The sequence below is a fragment of the Sphaeramia orbicularis genome, chromosome 9 (assembly GCF_902148855.1).
Source record: "Sphaeramia orbicularis chromosome 9, fSphaOr1.1, whole genome shotgun sequence".
NCBI lineage: Eukaryota > Metazoa > Chordata > Actinopteri > Kurtiformes > Apogonidae > Sphaeramia > Sphaeramia orbicularis.
This window is the reverse complement of record NC_043965.1, coordinates 16,532,187-16,556,142: the sequence shown is the minus strand read 5'-3', so window position 1 is coordinate 16,556,142 and position 23,956 is coordinate 16,532,187. Positions and strand designations below refer to the sequence as shown.

At 34.1% G+C, this 23,956-nt stretch overlaps 1 protein-coding gene across 1 annotated transcript in view; it reads right to left on the bottom strand.

Moving 5' to 3' along the window:
- Window positions 1-23,956, bottom strand: part of tesca (tescalcin a) — a 29,581-nt gene that overhangs the window by 1,344 nt on the left and 4,281 nt on the right. Inside the window, exons 2-5 of the mRNA XM_030143829.1 lie at window positions 21,802-21,871; window positions 21,300-21,380; window positions 18,141-18,280; window positions 5,140-5,201 (exon numbers count right to left, since the gene is read on the bottom strand). Of these exons, the coding sequence (XP_029999689.1) occupies window positions 5,140-5,201; window positions 18,141-18,280; window positions 21,300-21,380; window positions 21,802-21,871 (353 nt within the window). The remainder of the gene's footprint in view (window positions 1-5,139; window positions 5,202-18,140; window positions 18,281-21,299; window positions 21,381-21,801; window positions 21,872-23,956) is intronic.

Here is a 23,956-nt window from a genome sequence, read left to right as displayed (position 1 = left end):
GATTAGATTTAATTCGTTCTTTGTTTAAGGGACGAGAATCTGTAAACGAAGCCGAAAAATTAATCCAACACGCTCATCTCAGAAGCTGCAGTTCCTCTAATGGCCACTTGAAGTTTTAATCCAAAAGTGACTCAGTCTCAATCAAGGTTCTAATAGTTTTGGATTTTTCATTGTAGTTTAGTTTTATTTAGTTTTGACTTTTTTTTCTCTAATTCAGTTAGTTTTAATTAGTTTTTAGATCCGGTTTGCTAGTTTTTATTACTTTTGATTTTTTTCTAAATGCTTAGTTTTAGTTAAGTTTTAGTATTAGCTTTAGTTTTTTCGTATCTTTTATCTTCCTCGCCGTCGTATTCAAATAAATCCCAGACAGGACTCTGCTGCTTTCTCCCAACTTTAGTCTCCATGTTTCCAGGTAGAGTGGGAACCAGAAGACGACTCTGAACCACAAGTGACGGACAGTGAAGTGTCGCTAGCTAAAATTGCTCGAGCGAAATAAATCAATTTCATATCAGTCCGACATTGACAAAAACGAAGGGAATTTTATCCATAATTTCTATATGTTTTAGTTAGTTTTGTAAGCACACAATACAGTTCCAGTTAGTTATAGTTTTTTTCTTTTAATTACAGTTTTTATTTATTTCAGTTAACAAAAAATGTTTTTTCAATTCTAGTTTTCGTTAACGATAATAACCTTGGTCTCAATAGACCCTCATATAAAAATGTCCAACTATTGTCTTTGATATCCGATTATATTTCTCTGGAAAGACTCAGATTTTATTTTAACAATCAGAAGGATGTCTTTAATGCAAAGTTTGGAAAAGTGTTGGAGTATCTGGGAACTCAGGCTACAACTACTTGAAATAAACTTAATAAGGACTTTTGAGATCATTGCTGTGGACATGTTTCGGATTTGCTATATATAATCACACAACCTGTATGTACTGTGCTGAACTGTATCATTTTGAAAATGTTCAATAAAAAGAATGTTTTCAAAAAAATGTCCAGCTGTACAGCAGAAAAAAACCAAGAGCTTTGGAAACATGAACTTTAAGCGTGGTTGCAGGGTTAGCTGTTAGAGGCTGTCAGGCAGTAGTGGATGAACCCTCTGTGATGTCACACATTGGTTTTTGAACTGCAGTTTTAACGCCATAACGTGTAAGACATGGCCATCGCAATGTTGGTTTTAATTAAACAAGTGGGTGGAGCCTGAATTTACTAAAAACACAGACTACATCCACAAACAGTGGAATAACAAATATCATTACGCAGAGAACGCAAACACCCTGAACGGTGTACATGTGTGGATCGACTATTTCTTTTTAAATTAAACAGTTTCGAGGTTGTTCCATACAGCAGAAAAAGTTGAAGCTTGGTACCAGTCATGTGTATGTCAAATTATATTCAATTCCAATCAATATTTGTTGAGTTATAATGAAAAATGTGTGGTAAATGGGATTTTCAATGTTAAATGTAAATGTCCACAGAGTCCACATTCCACAGTGGATGTGGACAATTTTGTGCCAGACACAAGATATTGTTATAAGCTACGGGTGTATCGAATTGTAGGCTAATCGGAGTCGTTTTGAATTTTTTTAATGAATTTTAGAAAATTGCTCAATGATGAGAGATAGGAAAATTTGGGATGTTGTGACCTTGCTGTGACCTTGAACTCTGGCCTACTTGGCCTATCTGGTAAAGATGGTTGGAATAGTTTTCCCATAAAGTTGCTAACAAACAAACAAACAAACACACAAAGCGATCACAATACCTCCTGGCGAAGGTCATAAATGTTAACACATACGGTTTAGCTTGAATCTCAACATTGTGAAATGTACAAATACATTAATAACGGCTCTTCTGAATCTACCTGGCAGCTGTCAGTCATCATGAATTAATGACAGCTTCAGCTAAGTTCCACTGGTTACTGTGCTTATGCTCCAGTAAACTTCATGACAGAATCATTCCATCTAGTCTTGTTAGTCTAACTACAGCAGAGTCTGTCAGAGAGAAAAACAAGTTTTATTCAATAAATAAGAGCTCAGATTACTTGACTTGGCATCCGAGTTAATGCTAGCTGTAAATCAGAGCTCACACAGACAGAAAAATCTCCCTGTCCAGTCGTCACAGAGGAGTAAATGAACTATGGAGATCAAACCGGTTTTATGGAGATGGACTCAGTTTTGGAGCCAGACCCCAGAGGACCTTCACCTCACTGCAGATTTGAGCACTTCTTTACTCTTCAACTCCAGAAGGTTGCTGCTTGAAATAAACATTTTACACTCCAGTATAAAAAAGAAATGATTTTGGTCTCTATAGCTCATTCTCCATTTGTGACACTTGCACTGGGAGTAACTTTTTTACATATATATATACACACACACACATATATATATATATATATATATATATATATATATATATATATATATATATATATATATATATATACATACACATATATATATATACATACACATATATATATATATATTATAGATAGATATACACATACATAATACATATAGAGATATATACACATACATATAATATATATTATACTAGCCACATACATATAGATAATATACACAATACATATATATAATATACACATACATATATATATATACACATACATATATATATAATAGAAGATATAATATATATCATAGATATATAATATGTATATAATACATATATATATACACACATACTAATATAATTACACATACATAATATAATAGTACATATATACATACATATAGATATATATTACGATATAATATATACATATATATATACATATATACATACATAGATAATATAATACATATATATATATATACATAATATATATATAATATAGACATATACATATATATATATATATATACACACATACATATACATATATTATAACACATACATATATATACATATACATATATATACATATGACATATATAACATATATACTATATACATATATATACATATATACATATATACATACATATATACATATATACATATATACATATATCATCATATATACTATATCATACTATATACATATATACATACATAGCATTATATATAACACATACATATATACATATACACAATACATATATATACACATAGACATATATATATACATATACATATATAATAACCCATATATATTATATACACACATATATATATACACACATATATATATTATATATACACACATATATATATATCACATATATATATATACACACATATATATATATATATACATACACATATATATATATATATACACACACACACACACACATATATATTATATATAATATATTATATATATATCTATTATACATATATACATTATAATACTATATACACATATATATACACATATTATATATCTATACACCTATATATATATATATATATATATATATATATATATATATATATCTATATATATATACAATACATATATATATATATATATATATATATATATATACATATATATATATACACATACATATATATATACATACTATATATATACATACATATATATATATATATATATATATATATATATATATATATATATATAACTCAGCTGTTTAGATTATGTTAAGGTTTACATTATGCATAATTTAGGCTGTGTCTATGGTTACTGAATAAAACATATTTTTACTGACATAAATTCTGCCTCATCCCCTAGTTATGAACAGTCTATCCTTTAAACCAGTTTCAACCTTCTGTTTTAATAATCTAATCACGAAGGAAACTGCCGTAAATATCAATCTGTAGTTTCTTTTAGTATATGGCCTGCGTCATGTATAGTATATCCATCATTTTTGCCTGATTATAATTCTACTCAGGTCTCTGGGATGATGATTTATCCTTCTCTCGTTGTACCTGTTAGGAGAAGATGACTCACACTTTAACAGTGTTAATCAAAATACAATGGCATCACATTACTGCAACAGGAAACAAACATGTGGAACATGCAGGATTTTTTTTCAGTCTTATTCTATCCATTTCAACAAACAAAAATTAATCCATAAATCAATACACCTTACTTCCCTGTACTGTGTTAGTTATCAGTTTGCTTTACTAATACTACAGTCTAATGGATATATTGTCTTTTTAACCCCCCTCCCAAAAAAAAAAAAAAAAAAAAAAAAAAAAAAAAAAGGGGAGGCAAGGGATATTGTTTTTGGTTCGGTTTGTTTGTTTGATTGTTAACACTCTAGCAGCAAAACTATTGGTTGAATTCATACCAAATTAGGTTTATAGATTGTCAGTGACCCAAAATAGATCCCATTACATTTTGGGAAAACTAGGTCAAAGTTGTTTTTTTTTTTTTTTTGTTTTTTTTTATGAATTTAAAAAAAATCTTTTTTTTCCCCATTTACTTTTAATGGGTGAAATTTCAAATGTCTGTAGCAGCAATACTGTTGGTTGAATTTACACCAAATTGAGTTTATACATTGTCAGTGACCTAGAATAGATGTGGTTAAATTTTGGGAAAAGTAGGTCAAAGTTAAAATTTTTTATGATTTTTTTAACATATTTTTTTCTCCCATTTACTTATAATGGGCAAAATTTCATGTCTATAAAAACATCAATTTTGTTTCAATTTACTTCAGACTTGCCACATATATAGAGGCAATTGTATATGCTGACATCAGCACATGCATAGACATGATGACATCAGCTGGATCGATGCCAAAATAAGCAACAATGTATGTGAGGGGCGGGGTTTGTGCCTGGAACCACTTTTTTTTTGTTTGTTTTTTTTTGAAGATGTGTCTACATATCTATGCAAGGTTTGTCTGTGTCCATTACTTTCAATAATAATTTTCTCAGCCATCACTGGACTTTTAGGACATTTTCTGATTGTTTTTTTATGTACTGTTATATTTGAACCAGATGTTAAAAAAACAAAAAAAAAAAAAACTACTGTCATTTAGTGGCTCAACAATATATTTATTTATTTATTTATTGGACACTTCACTCTTGTAACTCTGTCAGTCTGACCGATAAATAATAGTACATCATCATCATGTATATTAGGTGCTATACTATGACTCAGATACCAGCCAGTGTTGTGGTGGGTGTTGTTACCTTCCTGTACTCCTCCAGGGTGATGGTGCCATCGCTGTCAGTGTCATGCATGTTAAACAGGACTGTGGAGACACAACAGTGGAATGTAGCCGTTACTAATTTAGTCTGGTTTCCAAGGAACTTTCCATCATCTAAAAGAAGGCTAAGACTTTGAGCTGAATTTAAGGAAACTGGAATTAGAGAATGTTTTCCAGGATGCAGAGATAAGAAGCTAAATAACAGAGTTTGTTTTTGCATGTCATTACTTTCCTTTTAAAAGATTCCATACCATAATGTTAGTGGAAGCTGGGTGCATGATTACTCATCTGTTTAGCCAGAAAAGGAAAATTGTCAAACAGCAGATGTTTACATACAGCTTAGATGAATGATTTGTCTGACACAGAGAGAGTCTGGCTCTGCTCAGTCCTTATGGGAAAGGACAGCTGAAGTTCTGGATCAAAACTTTTAAGCTTTTGGGGGTTTCTGCCTGACTGTGGTTCTCTACAAAATCTATGTTTGGGTAGTGGGACTTATTACTGAGGGGAAGAGAATAGTGAAACATTTTAACCCATAAAGACCCAAACATCCACCAATGACCAAAACCATCTATTGATGTAAACTTCTGATCCATTAATCCTATCAATACATGTAAATAACTGGTGTAAAATACAGCTTATCATCTTTTCATGGACATCAGAAACTCCGTAGTTACCGTGGTAACACCGTCATCTTCTACAACACTGATTCACCAGTAAAACCCATAGAGTTAGATCAATGACAGTGGATGGACACACTTGGTTTATGTTCAGTTAATGACAGATTTTGCTGAACAAATCATTTTTTCTTCAGTTTTCTCTTTTTTTATATAATAATAACTGTCAACTTTAATCTGAGCTTTAATGAACATCGACATGATCAGTAAATTAACCCTTTCATGCATGAATTATGAGAACCTTAGTCAAGATATTTTTCCTGAGTGTTTCTAGTCCTCTTTAGGCATGAAAAAAACAACGGGATTGAGTTTTGTTCTTTTTGTTTTTTTTAAGGAGTTACAAATATGTCCACTCAGCTGGACACCATGCATTTAATTTTTGAAGCAAAGAAACATGTATTTAAAACCTTATATCAGAAAGTGATATGGAAAACTATGCGATAAAAAACATTTTTAAAGCTACTAATCAGATGTTTTCTCACATTTTAACACTAATACTAATTATTATTCACTTCATGGAGATAATATGCAAAAAAAAAAAAAAAGCCATTTTGCTTAAAAAAAACACTGTTAATTATAGTCTAATAACAATTTGCAATTGGTTTCCACTCAAACATGTTAGTGCAGATCAGGTTTATCAAGAACAGCATAGTTACAGTAATGGTATGAAAGTCAGTGTATGGGATGATGCATAAGTGTCCGCTGTGTTGGCTGATATGGAACTAAAACAACAAAACCCATGAATATACAAGAGAACAGCTGGAGAATAACTGTCCACTGGAGTGACCACTATGCATGAAAGGGTTAAATATAGGAAGAATGCTGATGTTCACTGAAAAAATGCAAAATACAGAGGACAATGTCATAATAAATGGTGATAAATCACTTAAGAAAAGATAAATATAGAGAAAAAACTATTTTGGAACTGCTACAAAAGTATGTAAGTACAGGGTGGGGAAGCAAAATTTACAATGAACATTTAGTTGTTTTTTCTCAGCAGGCACTACGTCAATTGTTTTGAAACCAAACATATATTGATGTCATAATCATACCTAACACTATTATCCATACCTTTTCAGAAACTTTTGCCCATATGAGTAATCAGGAAAGCAAACGTCAAAGAGTGTGTGATTTGCTGAATGCACTCGTCACACCAAAGGAGATTTCAAAAATAGCTGGAGTGTCCATAAAGACTGTTTATAATGGAAAGAAGAGAATGACTATGAGCAAAACTATTACGAGAAAGTCTGGAAGATACTATTAAAGAAGAATGGGAGAAGTTGTCACCCGAATATTTGAGGAACACTTGCGCAAGTTTCAGGAAGCGTGTGAAGGCAGTTATTGAGAAAGAAGGAGGACACATAGAATAAAAACATTTTCTATTATGTCCATTTTCTTGTGGCAAATAAATTCTCATGACTTTCAATAAACTAATTGGTCATACACTGTCTTTCAATCCCTGCCTCAAAATATTGTAAATTTTGCTTCCCCACCCTGTACAGTCTAGTATTTCCATCACAGCCACAAAAGAAGGTGTAAAAATTTAACTAACAGGACACTGGGAATGATTGTAGGCCCTCAGGCAGCACTGCATTAAAAACCAGTTATGATTCTATAATGGAAATCACTGTATGGACTCAGGAAAACCTCCAGACAGCACTGCCCACACATGCAGGTTAAAACTCATGTAAAGAAGAAATTATATCCAAATTTAATCCAGAAACACTGCTACCTTCTTGGACTTCTTGGTTCATTTACAATTGTCCGAAATAAACTGGACAGTTGGTCTATGAGGGCTGCATTCATTCATTAAGTGTTTACTCCTGGAGGACTGTGTTGGGTTTGTGTAAATTGGCTTAAGAGTCAGGTTTCGACCACGTCTATATGTAAAGTGTCATGACGTAACTTTTGTTATGATTTGGCGCTATATAAATAAAATTTGATTAATTGATTGAAAATGTGACAATCTTTTTGGAAACTATGGACACTGCATTATCCAGAAAGAGTAGGAGGGACATCTGGCTTGTTATCAGTGCTCACTTCAGTAACTTGCATCTTTGATGGTATGGGGGTGCACAGTTTTCCTAATCTGTTTTCTATTTGTTATTTACATTATTAGGACTCTAAACAGATGCAACTATATCATTAAGGAAGCAAAAGTAATGTGTTATGTTGTAGAAATGTGAGATGTGGGTGTGATTTAATACGTTTTCTTCTTCCCACTCCATTTTGAGCAGTACATATTGAATTTATTTTGTTATTACTAGGGTTCATGGCAATTGCTATTATGTCTTGATCATCTTTATTTATTAATGTATTTGCTCTGATATTAGTTCCTTGCAGCAGCTAAAATTTACTTAGGGGGTCAAATGAGTGGCCATTTTTGTCAAAAAAAAAGTTGTAAGAAATGCATAGAACTGTGTTGAAATAATGCTAATCCATTTGTGCACAGACTACTGATATTATTTGACAGTGAAAACTCTATTTTCAGAAATTTTGGATTTTGAATAGCACGTGTATGTGAAAACTTTTGCTGGTGGACGGATGTGACATTACCCATGATGCTCTGGTCAGTACCAGTACTTTATTAGTAATAAACTTATATACTTACTATTGTTAATTCTCCTCTTATTCATAAATGTTAGTATTGTGGATCTAAAACAATAACAGCTGACACAAAAACACAAAATGTGGCAGTGGACGGATGTGACATGGTTGTTACGGATCCCATCATACTGATGCTCGGCAACCATGTCACCGTTTCCACAAATGATCCCTGTGCAAAAACTAGGATCAGAATTATTTATTGTATAGTTTATCATCATACTAAAGATTAAATAACAATATAGAATTGTTATTTCTTTATAAAAATGCTTATTATTAGAAAACTGTTGATTTAAAAAGTGACGTGCGACATTCTTAATGTATGTATTGGCGTAACATAAGCACGATGGATCAGCACCATACTCCATATCGAACCTGTAAAAATAAAACATGTGATATGTAGGATAGAATCTTGTAAAACAAACTGGGGAATCTAAAAGAATAGAATATTTGTTTTGCAGGTAAATTCAGTTAAAATATAACATACATAATGTAGCCAGTTTTATACTTAAATATATATAGATATACAGGGTGGGGAAGCAAAATTTACAATGAACATTTAGTTGTTTTTTCTCAGCAGGCACTACGTCAATTGTTTTGAAACCAAACATATATTGATGTCATAATCATACCTAACACTATTATCCATACCTTTTCAGAAACTTTTGCCCATATGAGTAATCAGGAAAGCAAAGGTCAAAGAGTGTGTGATTTGCTGAATGCACTCGTCACACCAAAGGAGATTTCAAAAATAGTTGGAGTGTCCATAAAGACTGTTTAGAATGGAAAGAAGAGAATGACTATGAGCAAAACTATTACGAGAAAGTCTGGAAGATACTATTAAAGAAGAATGGGAGAAGTTGTCACCCGAATATTTGAGGAACACTTGAGGAAGCGTGTGAAGGCAGTTATTGAGAAAGGAGGACACATAAAAATAAAAACATTTTCTATTATGTACATTTTCTTGTGGCAAATAAATTCTCATGACTTTCAATAAAGTAATTGGTCATACACTGTCTTCCAATCCCTACCTCAAAATATTGTAAATTTTGCTTCCCCACCCTGTATATGTGCTTATTTTTGAAAACTCTAATGTTTTATGTACTTTCTGGTGTGGCCACATTTGTGACATGAAAATATACCATTAATTGTGATGAAATTGGACATTTTTGAGCTGAAAACATAGTTCATATGACCATCAACATGTTGCAACAGAACTGAAATCCTGTAAATTTGCATAACTTGCATTTACCAACACAAAGTTCTTTTGAGGTTTCACTTATATTGATTTCTTATGCACAAAGACATAAATAAGACCTCTAAGCATATTTTAGCTGGTAGACAAAAAATGTTAAATTTTTTCTTCTGCTCAAAACAAACAAATGAATGAATGAAAGAATGAATGAAGTAGTGCCTATAGAATGGAATGCAACTTTAGAATAAATACAACTTTTAGAAAAACAGATCCGATACAGACAATGTCGTTTTCAGGGATGGCCATCAACGTTATTATCGTTAACGAAAACTAACGAAATGACGAAAACTAGAATTGTAAAAACATTTTTCGTTAACTGAAATAAATAAAAACTACAATTAAAAGAAAAAAACGATAACTAACTGAAACTGTATTGTGTGCTTACAAAACTAACTAAAACTCATAAAAATCATGGATAAAATTCCCTTCGTTTTCGTCTTTGTCAATGTCAGATTGATATAAAATCCATTTATTTCCCTCAGGCACCATATGATATTTAACGGTCCGTCACTTCTTGTCACTTGTGGTTTAGAGTCGTCTTCTAATCCCCATTCTACCTGGAAACATGGAGACTAAAGTTGGGAGAAAGCAGCAGAGTCCTGTCTGGGATTTATTTGAATTTGATGGTGAAGAAGAGAAAAGATATAAAGAAACTAAAACTAAACTAAAACTAAGCATTTAGAAAATAACAAAAACTAATAAAAACTAGCAAACCTGCTCTAAAAACTAATTAAAACTAACTGAATTAGAGGAAAAAAAAAAAGTCCAAACTAAATAAAACTAAACTATAATGAAAAATCCAAAACTATTATAACCTTGATGGCCATGTTATCTGTATTCCAGATAACAGGACTGTAGAACCCGCCTCCCCATGGTCCTGTTGTTGACTATTTTTCATCTTGGTGTCATGAATCACTATTGAATGTGTCCCAGACTAAGGCTATGTGCATTGATTACAGATATTTTCAGCCCTGTCGTGATAGTACCACTTTGATTGATGTCGTGTGATACAACTCCGTCATTCTTCAAAGTGATATACAATGACAATAGTGTCATGTACAAGAACAGACAGCAGCAGTTCTTTTTTCCTCAAGAAACTCCAAATTTGACGTTGGCAGATTCCTCCTGACAGTGTTTTATTGATCTTTCATTGAGTTTGTGCTGAGTCAGTCTTTTGTCTGCTAGGCATCGATCCCTTAAGGTCCAAACACAAAAGCGTACTCAATAAGGTGGTTAAAATTCAGCAGCAAAATAACTGGCACTGCACAGGAAATTCCACCGGATCTTTGCAACAGTTACAAACCAAGAATCCATCCTGTGTGATTTAGCCATTTCTATTTGTGGTTCAACTATCTACTACTGGTACCATCCTTATATTATTGATCAGCCATTTCATTTACTTTAAATACTTTTTTTTCCCCTAATAGTAGTTACATACTGTCACTCAAGTATGATTTTGAATGTACTGGAGTATTTTCACTATGTGCTATTTATGCTTTCACATAAGTAGATCTAAAACCAGGGTTCCTACACATTTGAAATTTCTAAATTCCATACTTTTTCCAGATGTCTTAGTAAAAAAAATTCCAACCAGCCAACCTGTCTTTATATTTGGGATTTATGAGCCAGTCGTCAGAGAATTTACATCTACCCATTATGAGTTCTGCCAACGGTCATACAAGGCATGTCAAACTGGAAGAAAAATCCAAGGCACTCTCTTTAAACATTAACCCTTTCATGCATGAATTATGAGAACCTTAATCAAGATTTTTTTCCTGAGTGTTTTTATTCAATCTTTAGGCATGGAGGAAAAAAAAAAATTATTATTATTTTTTTTTATAAACCTATATTTTATGGAGTTACAAAAATGTCCACTCATTTCATTGTAGAAGCATTATATTTACTGATATACAGTGGGAAAACTATGAAATAGAAACACTTTTAATGCTGCTAATCTGACATTTTAACATACCTGCATGGAGATAATATGCAAAAACAAACCTTTTTGTTTAAAAAAAAAAAAAAAAAAGAAAACACAACTGTTAATTACAGTCTAATAACAAGAAAAGCACTTGGAGGTGCAGACCTCTGCCAAGACAGATCTGCCCCCCCCGATCACCACCAAAATCTAATCATTTCTTCCTTGTGCCAGTATCAACATTTACTGAAAATTTCATGAAAATCCATCCATAACTTTTTGAGTTATCTTACTAACAAACAAACAAGCAAGCAAACACACAAACCAAAGTGATCAATACCTCAGTGTTCAATACCTCCTGGCGGAGGTAATAAATGACACTTTTTAATTTATTTATTTTCATTATTATTATTTTTTTTTAAACACATTTGGCTATTATTGTTACAACCATAAAGTGATTCTGATGTCATGTAGTTATAAAAATGTAGACTATACTCCAAATGATTTTAAAAAAAATAGTAGTAGAAGTAGGAGTAGTTGTAGTAGTACAAGTAGATTACTTTTTTATTTTAAGATACTGAACGTATCCGTCTGTATTTGTCATTGCAAAGAATGTTTTCAAATACCAGTTGATTTTTGAATGAAAATAGTAATAACAAGAAAAGCACTCGGAGAGCGCAGACCTCCACCAAGACAGACCCCCCACCCCGGTTACCACCAAAATGTAATCATTTCTTCCTTGTGCCAGTATCAACATTTCCTGAAATTTTCATGAAAATCCGTCCATAACTTTTTGAGTTATCTTGCTAACAAACAAACAAACACGCAAACAAACAAACAAGCAAACAAACACAAAGCAAAGTGATCACAATACCTCCTGACGGAGGTTAAAATTGCCAATTTTTTTTTACACTCAAGCATGTTACTGCAGATCAGGTTTATCTAGAACAGCAAAATTACAGTAATGGTATGCATTGCAGTGTATAGGATGATGCATAAGTGTCCACTGTGTTGGCTGACATGGAACTAAAACAACAAAATCCATGAATATACAAGAGAACACCTTTGAACAGCGGTCCACTGTAGCGACCACTACACTACTACGAAAGGGTTGTTTATTAACATGGCACGGTCATATCTAGACCTAAAAAACACTTCTACGCGTTTCGGCTTCAAGCCTTCATCAGGAAGTCAAAACCAATTTTTGATCATACAAGGCATGTTGAATATCTCGCTCACTAACAGTGTGTGAACATCACCTGTCCGTCAAAGCAGCAGTGAAACTTGACAACACCTGGGCGGGCCTTAAAATGGGTTTGATGAGCATAAGAGCAGAAGGCGGGTCATTCAACTTGTCAATCTGCCCAAATGTTTTGTAGGATGTGTAGCCTACTGTATGTGCTTTCACACTAGCAAAAGCCTTTAAAAAACAGATCAATCCATTTCTTTTTTTAGATAGTCATAATTTTATGTTTTAGAAAATACAACAGTGGTAATAGTCTTGGAAACATGACTATTTTTCCATACATTTGTTTCCATTTTCCATATTTTTCCACACCTGGAAATTCATAAAATCCAATTTCATACTTTCCATACTTGCGTAGGAACCAAGGTTATTATCGTTAATGAAAACTAACGAAATGATGAAAACTAGAATTGAAAAACATTTTCGTTAACTGAAATAAATAAAAACTACAATGAAAAGAAAAAAACGATAACTAACTGAAACTGTACTGTGTGTTTACAAAACTCACTAAAACTTACAAAAATTATGGATAAAATTCCCTTCGTTTTCGTCTTTGTCAATGTCGGATTGATATGAAAGCAATTTATTTCGTTTTAGCTAGTGACATCATATGATACTTCATGGTTCGTCACTTCTCGTCACTTGTCCTTTAGAGTCTTCTTCTGGTCCCCACTCTAGCTGAAAACATGGAGACTAAAGTTGGGAGAAAGCAGCAGAGTCCTGTCTGGGATTTATTTGAATACGACAGAGAAGAAGAGAAAAGATACGACAAAACTAAAATTAATAACAAAACTAAACTAAAACTACATTTAGAAAAAAAATGAAAACTAATAAAAACTAGCAAACCTGCTCTAAAAACTAATTAAAACTAAGTGAATTAGAGAAAAAAAAAGTCAAAACTAAATAAAACTAAACTATAATGAAAAATCCAAAACTATTAGAACCTTGATAGGAACCCTGTAAACATAGCTGCTTTTTTTTTAACAAGGTGGTATTTGGATTTATGTCTGTGCTTTTTTTTTTAGTGTATTTAACATGTGCCCTGTGTTTTATGCTTCCCATTGGGGTGAATCGACCCTCCCAGCGCATTATGAATAAATCCACCGGGAGCTATTTATTGACTGACAGAATAAAGCTATTTATTGACTGACGCATCATGGGGCAGTGGTATGTATAAGCACACATGTGGAGGATGCCCTGAGAAGTCGACACTGACATTCTTTCTTAGACAAAGAATTCAGCCAAGAAAATAACAACGGGTCCATTTATAGCAGCATTTCATTCAGTGGAAAAGGAGGCATACTGGGTACTTTTTCAAAAGTCAATGAGGAAATCAGAATGTGTGTGTGTGTGTCAAGTTGAAAATATTACACAGATCATTTGTTGGACTACACCCCTATCATTGGCTGTATGTAATTATTGGACGGAGAGATGGTGACATCACTGATGGAACTAGAAGTGACTGTATTTGGACAAAAGGGGAGGAGCTGTAGGAGCCAAAGGGGTCAAAGATGAGCTACTGCGAAGTGCTAGCTTACAGACTCTGTAGAATGGTAAACTTAATCAAGCACTATACAACAAAGTAATTTTATAGTGGTGTTAGTGGAACCTATAAACTACGACTACAGTAGAACCATATATCAGGAAAAAATGTGTATTGTTAAATCAATGTAAACTATTAAACTCTGACCTGGCAGGAAAACATGTCGTCACACAGAGCAACCCAGAACATGTTAAACTCCAATTTTAGATAAAAGCTGATCGACAAAAATATTCTTCATTAAATTGGATGTTGCCTAAAATGAAAATGTGCCGCTACCCATGTCTTTTCCTGTCGGTGCCATGGATACCATCATGTAGAATCCTCACTTGGGGCAAAGCTCATACTTCTGGTCCTAGGGGACTGGCTTAGACTATGTGGTTGCGACATCACAAATACACAGAGATACAGCTTGTTTCAGAGTTATTTGACGAGGATTTGTGCACCTTTTTCTGTTGAGTGAGGTTTTGATAGATGCACATTATCTACAGATCCCCAGATGAGTTTTGTAATGGAAATGACATGAAAATGTTATTTTAAAAAAAAAAAAATATATATATATATGTATATATATACAGGGTGGGGAAGCAAAATTTACAATGAACATTTAGTTGTTTTTTCTCAGCAGGCACTACGTCAATTGTTTTGAAACCAAACATATACTGATGTCATAATCATACCTAACACTATTATCCATACCTTTTCAGAAACTTTTGCCCATATGAGTAATCAGGAAAGCAAACGTCAAAGAGTGTGTGATTTGCTGAATGCACTCGTCACACCAAAGGAGATTTCAAAAATAGTTGGAGTGTCCATAAAGACTGTTTATAATGGAAAGAAGAGAATGACTATGAGCAAAACTATTACGAGAAAGTCTGGAAGATACTATTAAAGAAGAATGGGAGAAGTTGTCACCCGAATATTTGAGGAACACTTGTGCAAGTTTCAGGAAGCGTGTGAAGGCAGTTATTGAGAAAGAAGGAGGACACATAGAATAAAAACAATTTTCTTGTGGCAAATAAATTCTCATGACTTTCAATAAACTAATTGGTCATACACTGTCCTTCAATTCCTGCCTCAAAATATTGTAAATTTTGCTTCCCCACCCTGTATATTAATAATATGATAATAATAATAATAATAAATTGCATTTATAAAGCACTTTCATTTGGCGGAATCTCAAAGTGTTCCAGAGAAAAGACAGTCCAATAAAAAATAAAATACTATATCAAGAACAAAAGACTAAGCAAATAAAACGAAGCATCACAGTGGGCCATTTAAGTCTGTCTAAACATGAATGTCTTAAGTCCCTTTTTGAAAGAGACCAGTGTCTGTGGAGCTCTGAGGCTGGGGTGCTGATAAGGAGGGGTAAACATGACAAATTCATGGGGCCCAGAATTTGTGGGGGGCCCATAGAGCAGTGGAAGGGGTTCAGTGGATAAAGGCTAGAAGTTGTGAAAATTTTGTGTATAAGAGAGGCATAGAAGTCGGGAATGGGACGTTGAATGTATGTTAAGTTTCTGCCCCCCCCCCCCAGACAGATCGACAGTATACTGAATTTTATGAAGGGTTTACATTTACCTTTCATGGGGCCCAAAATTTGTAGTGGCGCCCCTGCTCTGAGGCATAATATGTCCCATTTAATGTGTCAAAGTTAATATACTAGCAATCAAAAGAATGCCACAGCTTCACTGTGGACAGTACAAATGTTTAATAAAAAGCCTGTATTACACAGTTAAAGAAGGGTCAACGACTCTCCGACACCGCTGACAATAATACAGGATACATGGATAATGTCCCCAGCTGTGCACTGGTGAGCCACTGCACATTCACAAGCTGCAGTATCTTGTTTTCACACGACAAATTCCTTGTAACATAAGGTTAAGGGTCAGCTGCTAATTTGTCCCATTCTTAGTTGAGCTTTGCCCTTCTGCTGACTAAAAACAATAAGGTCACACCTCCCTCTAACAAACAAGATGAGTCAGGATGAGGAAAAAAAAAAAAAACAACCTAAAACCAAAATGCTACTCCTACAAAGAAAAACAACCGGCTTGTAATACCAGTGTGACAACATCAGAGACTGAATTTGGGTCTTGCCTCTGTGGTCACAATTGTTTCTGTTTGTGAAGCTGCCATTTATCTGGGACACATTCCCAGCTCGGCTATGAATACCTGCAACCCTCTGCTTTCATACCTGACATACAGGGAAGACTCCAGCGCTCACACATGCAGCTGTTCATCACCATACTGTGGCATGTCGATGACAAATGAAATGAGATACGACATCAGCCATTTGTTATTTATGGGAGATGATCCATTTTGTATAAGTTATGATTGAACCCTACGGTAGGAGAGCAGCTGCATGTGAAGGTCCAAACAAAACAAGTCTTAAGGATAACTATATCTGGGTACATGTTTTCTGAGAATTATTTTAAAATAGGACCAAGGGCTCTGTATGTCACCAGCATGATCTATCAGTAATCAATAACAAGCTGAATGTGTATGGTTGTCGGGTTTGGCCACAATTAGGGATGGGAATTGAGAAGAATTTAACGATTCCGATTCCATTATCGATTTTGCTTATCGATCCGATTCCTTATTGATTCTCTTATCGATTGTCATTGGGTGAAGGAATAAAAGAGTACAAACAGGTGTGTTTGCATGAACTGTCTTTTATATTTCCATCTGCACAGAAAATATAACATATACAGTATGTACAAATAAGAATAACAGATGAAGCTGAGCCCTGTTTGGGGGGGGGGGGGTAAAGTGAAAGTGAAACTAAAGACACTTTACTAATTCCTCTACTGCTGCATGTCCACTATGTGGAACCGGTTCGACTCTGCCCGTCTCCTGTTCCTGTGCACCTCATTTCCTTTCATCTACCTTCGGACACTTGTATTTGAGGGGGTACGATGTTTGTTGCCCACACCGGAACCGGAGCTGAGCCTGGATGATGGCCTGGTGTTCACTCTGCTACTAGATTCACAAGTGCCGCTAAGTTGCGTATCAAATGATTCACATACTGTGGACGAATGTTTGAGCAGATTGGAGGGATTCCACCCTTTAGAAGAAATGGAAGCTTTTCAAGTGTTAAAAGTGGACCTGGTGTCGTCTTTTTGGACCATTTCTGCCTCAGCGCCATGTTGCCTACGTTCTGACCAAAACAACACAGCGTACGCGTGACGTCATAGTGCATGCGCAACGACGACAGAATCAATGAGCAGAATCGTTAATCAGGCAGGCAGACGATTCCAAGGAATCAAGCTACTGGGATCTGGTTCTCAAAAAGAACCGGTTTTCGATTCCCATCCCTAGCCACAATGTTAGAGTCTTGTGGTCTTCGTGCAAGATATCACTCTCCTAATAGAAGTAGGTGGTACTTTCTCTGGAGGATAACTCATACATGACTTCCTATCAGTGCTCAATAGTAACTACATTGACATCTCTAACCATTTCCATGTTATAATCCATCAAAATATGGACCATTATAAGTAAAGGCAAATGTTTCATATTTCAAAAATTCATTAAAAAAAATGCAAAAATCAAAATCTCACTAAACTGTGACCAAAGTTTGTGGACATTCTTCCAAAGACGCTACAAATAAAATTTGAAATCAATCCAACCAGTAGTTTCATCAGAGAAGATATTTAAAGAAATTGCAAACGAAGACAACGACAAACAGCGCCTTCACAATAACTCAACACCAATCGGTCGGTGGGCTAAAAATGAGCTGAAGTTACTTACAGCGAAGCTTCTCTCTTCTCATAGCTTCCCTCTCTTCATCTGTCGTCTTCAGCGTTGGGGGGCGGAAATGGGACATGACCATGAGGAACTGCTCAAAGCCAATCTCCTGAAAGGAGCCCACCTCATCCTGATGCTGGTTCCTAAAACACAGATCAAACGAAGACAAAGTGGTGACACTAGATATTAAAATGCACAGTTAGATTTTAACCCATAAAGACCCAGAGCTACTTTTGTGGCACTTTTTCTTTCTATTTAACCTTTCTAAACCAAGTTATCACCATTTATTCTATCCTCTATATTTTGCATTTTTCACTGTAAATCATGTATTTCCCTATATTTAATTTATATGTTCATGAAAATTCAAAGTAACAGCAGAGGTTCCCAACCTTTTTTCACTAATGACCCCATTTTACCATCTGAAATTTCTGGCGACCCCAAACATTCAAAATGGAAACTTTTTTTTTTTTTTTTCCGAAATTATCTTTTTATTAGAAAGGCAAATGTCCATCACATATATTAATGACATAATCATTGCAAAAAAAGAAAAAAAAACAATAGGATGGATACCGAAAGTGTAGATCATTATATCCATATTGCCCTTCTCTAATTTCTTTTTTATGGACTGTTGTGGAAATGTTCAATTGATAACCCACACACAAAGAGGAGGAGAGAAAGTTAGAGTTAAAATAAATAAATGCATTTATTAAGAAGTCAATCACAGAGAAACTCTGTAAGTGAAGTCTGATTAAATAAGAGAAAACTAAAGATTATATAGAACCAAATCCAACCCCCTCAAACTATGATGTCATTCCTTACGTACATTGTACCACTCCATACTACTCCTTCTCTGCTCCGTGAAGAGGTCATGATGACCTCTCCACTCTAACCTTGCTTGGATCCTATCTGGAGTGCAGGCGCCATCCTCTATCTACACATTCAGACATTTAGGTGTTTGGGTTTTAACTCAAGGTAAGAACTGCGTTCCCGAGTCGGGGCTGTTACAGAGTGGTAACCATCACACATAAGCATATGCATGAGAATGACTCAGCATTAAAAGAAGATGTACTAACAGTATAAAATATTAAAAGTATAAAATATAAAGAGTATAAAATATAAAAAGTAAATTTTTCCACCACAGGACTCTTAATTTGGAGACTTTTTTTTGTTGCTAAAATTAATTTGATTTTGATCATGTAATAGTTTGCTATACTATGTTACAAATAAACATTAATTTTAGACAACATTTAGTCTATATAATATGTATTATTATGGATGGAGGCAGAAAAGCCAGGTGTAGATTACTGTGCAAAGTTAGAATTTTACTTTCCGTGGTCAGGATATGTACAGTCAGTCCGGCTTGGATTTCCAAGGCTGACAATTAATACTGAACAAACAAGAACTCAAAGTATGAATTATGAAAGAGCTGCAGCATCTGAAACTGACCACAATGAACATTTGACAGATAAACAGTACCACAGTGCTTCAGTTTCAGAGTTTGTCATGTCTTTTATGTATTGTGATTGTCTCTCTCAACTCACCATATATTTTTATTAGTAAGTTTTTATTTTTTAATTGTTTTTTTATCAATTACGAGAAATTTCAGGCAACCCCATTTGAATTCCAGGCAACCCCACGTGGGGTCCTAACCCCAAGACTGAAAAATACTGCTGTACAGGTTATCATATTAAAACAGAGAAAATTGAAGAAAAAGAAAAAGTGCAAAGATATATTAACTGAACATAAACCAAGTGTCCTCATCCACTGTCATTGATCAAACTGTGGGTTTTAGTAGTGAATCAATGTTGTAGAAGATGATGGTGTTTCCTCGTTCACTACGTAGCCTCTGAACACATGACTCGTCTGCCTGTGTGCAAAAGTCACATGGAGGGTCAAACAGTCTGTTTATTGGACGGTCCGTGGTGTGGTTTTGGAAAGGCTTCCCAAAGCATGAGGAACTGGTTTGAAATGTCAACAACTGTCTCTTTACACCAAAATGAATCTCATATTTCAGGGATATTATTTACCAAAGGCTTAAAAGTAAAGCAGTAAACAGAGGCAAAACTAGTGGAACATAAACTATCTATAGACTGATGAAATCCTCACATAAGATCTACATTTATCTACAGCAGGGGTCACATTCAGCCCGATTTGATCTCCAGTGGGTCGGACCAGTAAAATAATAACAGAATAATGTATAAATAATGACAACGCCAAATTTTTGTCTGTGTTTTAGTGCAAAAAAAACCCCATTAAATTATGAAAATACTTACTTTTATAAACTATCCAAAGATGTAAATAACCTGAAAAAACTGAAATTTCTTAAGAAAAATAAGTGCAATTTAACAATATTATGCCTCAACATATCATTTCTACATATGCATTATGGAATTGCATTATGGAATAAATTGTTAAAATTGTGCTTAATTTTCGTTAGACATTTCAGGTTGTTCATATTTGTACAGGTTATTCAGTTTATTCTTTCAGGAAAGTTTGTAAATGTAAACATTTTCATAATTTAATGTTATTTTTTGCACTAAAACAAAGAAAAAAATTTGAAGTTGTTAATTCAAGATTTTTTGCTAAATTTAAGATTTTTTTTGGCTTAATTGAAGATTTTTTTTACTTACTTGAAGATTTTTTTTTTTGCGTTATTCAAGATTTTTTCCTTAATTCAAGCTAATTTTTTTTTTTTGCTTATTTCAATTCAAGACTGGAAGTTTGTATTGTAAGAAGATAGTGATGGCCACAGTAGTGATTTTTAAAACTTCTCCTTCTTAAATAAGACATGGATCAGGTGTTTATTCAGTAGAATAAGGTGCGTTTGTGTTGGAATTCAACAGACGCAGGAATGGAATGGCTGTCATACATGCATACATGCTGATTTTGCTGGAAATTGTAGTGGTCTTTTAATTTTTCCAGAGCTGTATGTTGAAAAATATCACTTCTTGTACAACCTTTAACCTTTTGTAACTGTTAGAAAACATCCTCTTAGACAGGTTATGAAAAATGCAATCTGTTCCTATTTTTTTTTTTTTTTGAGTGCATTCCAAGCTGATACGATAAAAGACCCAACGGAAATGCACTACTGCACTTAGTTTTGGCAGGTAACCATGACAGGATGGAACAAGCACAATGAGGTGTAATTCGACTGCAACCCACCTCTTATCGAAGAAGGCTTCGATAATTTGTTTTCTGATTGGATTGTTGGCAAGGGCTGGTATCTTCCTCAGGTCGTCCCTGCTGCAGTGCGACACGAAAAATTCCACCATAAAACACACTCTACGTTCCAAACATCAGCAGAGAGTTAAATAAAAACCACATTATTTATTGGAAGTAACATTATTAGGCAAACATTACGTGCATTTGTCTTTTACACAGAAGGAGGTCTGACAGTTCTGTGTGTGTTTATACATGAGTGTGTGTGCTGTCTGTAAGGTAAGTGTGCCTGATATTGTATTTGCCTAATGTGCCTGTGTTTGCATTAGCATGGATCACCATATGTGCTTGTTTGTGCCTGTGCCAGACATGGTGTCACAGTCACTCACAGTTCATTGCTCTAGTCAGCTGCTACTATTTCATTTTTACAACACGCTGAAAAGCCTACATTGTCTCTTCTCAAAAACACATTCCAAGTGTGCAAGCCTTCCTCTGAACAGGTTACCTTATAGTCTCCTCATCTCCACTCAGGTACTGGAATCGTTTATGAAGGTTTTTAATCTGCTCCTGCGAAACTGGAAAGAAAAACACAGCAACAACTTCACTACAGTTACCCCACACCCAACAGGCATGTTCAACCTGCAACTAAATCTTACTGTAAACCAGATCTTGTATGACAGGACCATAATGACATAAAGTTTTGTTTTGTTTTTTTTTACAACCAATCTCTGGATGTACATAGTTTGTGTTTTTGTTTGTTTTTTCAATGTATGAAAAGAAAAATTTTCTTTCAATAAAAAGAGAATTATTTAAAAAAAAAAAAATCTTACTGTAGACCAGGGGTGTCAAACTCATTTTGTTCAGGGGCCACATTCAGCTAAATTTGACCTTAAGTGGGCCGAAGCAGTAAAATAATAACATAACAATATAGAAATAATGTCAACTCCAAACTTTTCTCTGTGTTTAAGAGCAAAAAAGGTAAATTTACATCATGAAAAGGTTTACATCTATAAACTATCCTTTCAAAAGATGTGAATAACATGAACAAACTGAAAAAATAAGTGTCATTTTAACATTTACACATGTACATTATAACTTACAGACCACAATGGATCTACAAACACACAAAACATTTAATAACAGGCAGAATATTGTTAAAATTACACTTCTCATAAGAAATTTTAGGTTCATATTTGTTCAGGTGATTCACTTTTTTTTTTTTTTGCAAAATGATACTTTGTTTTAGTGGAAATACATGAAAATATTTACATTTACAAAGAGAAAAATTTGGAGTTGCCATTATTTATATGTTATTATGATTTTATTTGACTGGTCCTGCCCACTTGAGATTGAATTGGTCTGAATGTGGAACCTGAACTAAAAGGATTGTTAATATCTTAGTATAAAGTGGGATCCAGCCCACTTAGCTTATTTGTGCCCTCCCTCAGATTCCTGACTAAAAAACCCTTATTGTCTATCTGTTTATTTCCGATGATTTATTTAATGTGAAGATTTATAGTGCTTGAAATGTCCTATTATTGTTTGCTTATATACCATGTATTGCTCAGTTGTTTTTTTTTTGTCTGTTTAAATTTTTAATACTGCAATCTTTGTCTTTAAGGTCTGCCCAGTCATGTGACCTTTCTCTATATATAGGAGGATCCATATGGGCGGCCTTCTTATATCAGCCCCGATGAAGGCCCATAGGCCGCAATGTGTCGGCTATAGTTTTTAACTTGTTTGGCCATGCTGAAATAAAGGCTTTTTGACCTCAGTCCTACTCTGAGTGCCTCAGTTCCTATAAGCAAGTGAATAACATGAACAAACTGAAAAAATAAGTGTCATTTTAACATTTACACATGTACATTATAACTTACAGACCACAGTGGATCTACAAACACACAAAACATTTAATAACAGGCAGGATATTGTTAAAATTGTATTTACCTCTCATAAGAAATTTCAGGTTCATATTTGTTCAGGTGATTCACTTCTTTTTTTGTTGCAAAATTATACTTTGTTTTAGTGTAAATACATGAAAATATTTACATTTACAAAGAGAAAAATTTGGAGTTGTCATTATTTAAGTGTTATTATGATAGTATTTGACTAGTCCTGCCCACTTGAGATTGAATTAGTCTGAATGTGAAACCTGAACTAAAAGGATTGTTAATATCTTGGTGTAATTTTTGCATTTCACAAATTCATCCCAAGGGACGGACTGGACCCTTTGGCGAGCCAGACTTGGCCCCCGGGCCGCATGTTTGACACCTGTGCTGTAGACCATCCTCAGTGCTTTAGTAATGTGTTCCTCAGTTGTTTTAACTCTAATATTAAACACGTACAGGGGTTGGACAAAATAATGGAAACGCCTTAAAAAAATCAACAAAATATAATTTAATATGGTGTAGGTCCGCCTTTTGCGGCAATTACAGCCTCAATTCTCCGAGGTATTGATTCATACAACTTGTGAATTGTTTCCAAAGGAATTTTAAGCCATTCTTCAGTTAGAATACCCTCCAACTCTTTTAGAGACGATGGCGGTGGAAATCGACGTCTTACTTGAATCTCTAAAACTGACCATAAATGCTCAATAATGTTGAGGTCTGGGGACTGTGCCGGCCATACGAGATGCTCAACTTCATTAGAATGTTCCTCAT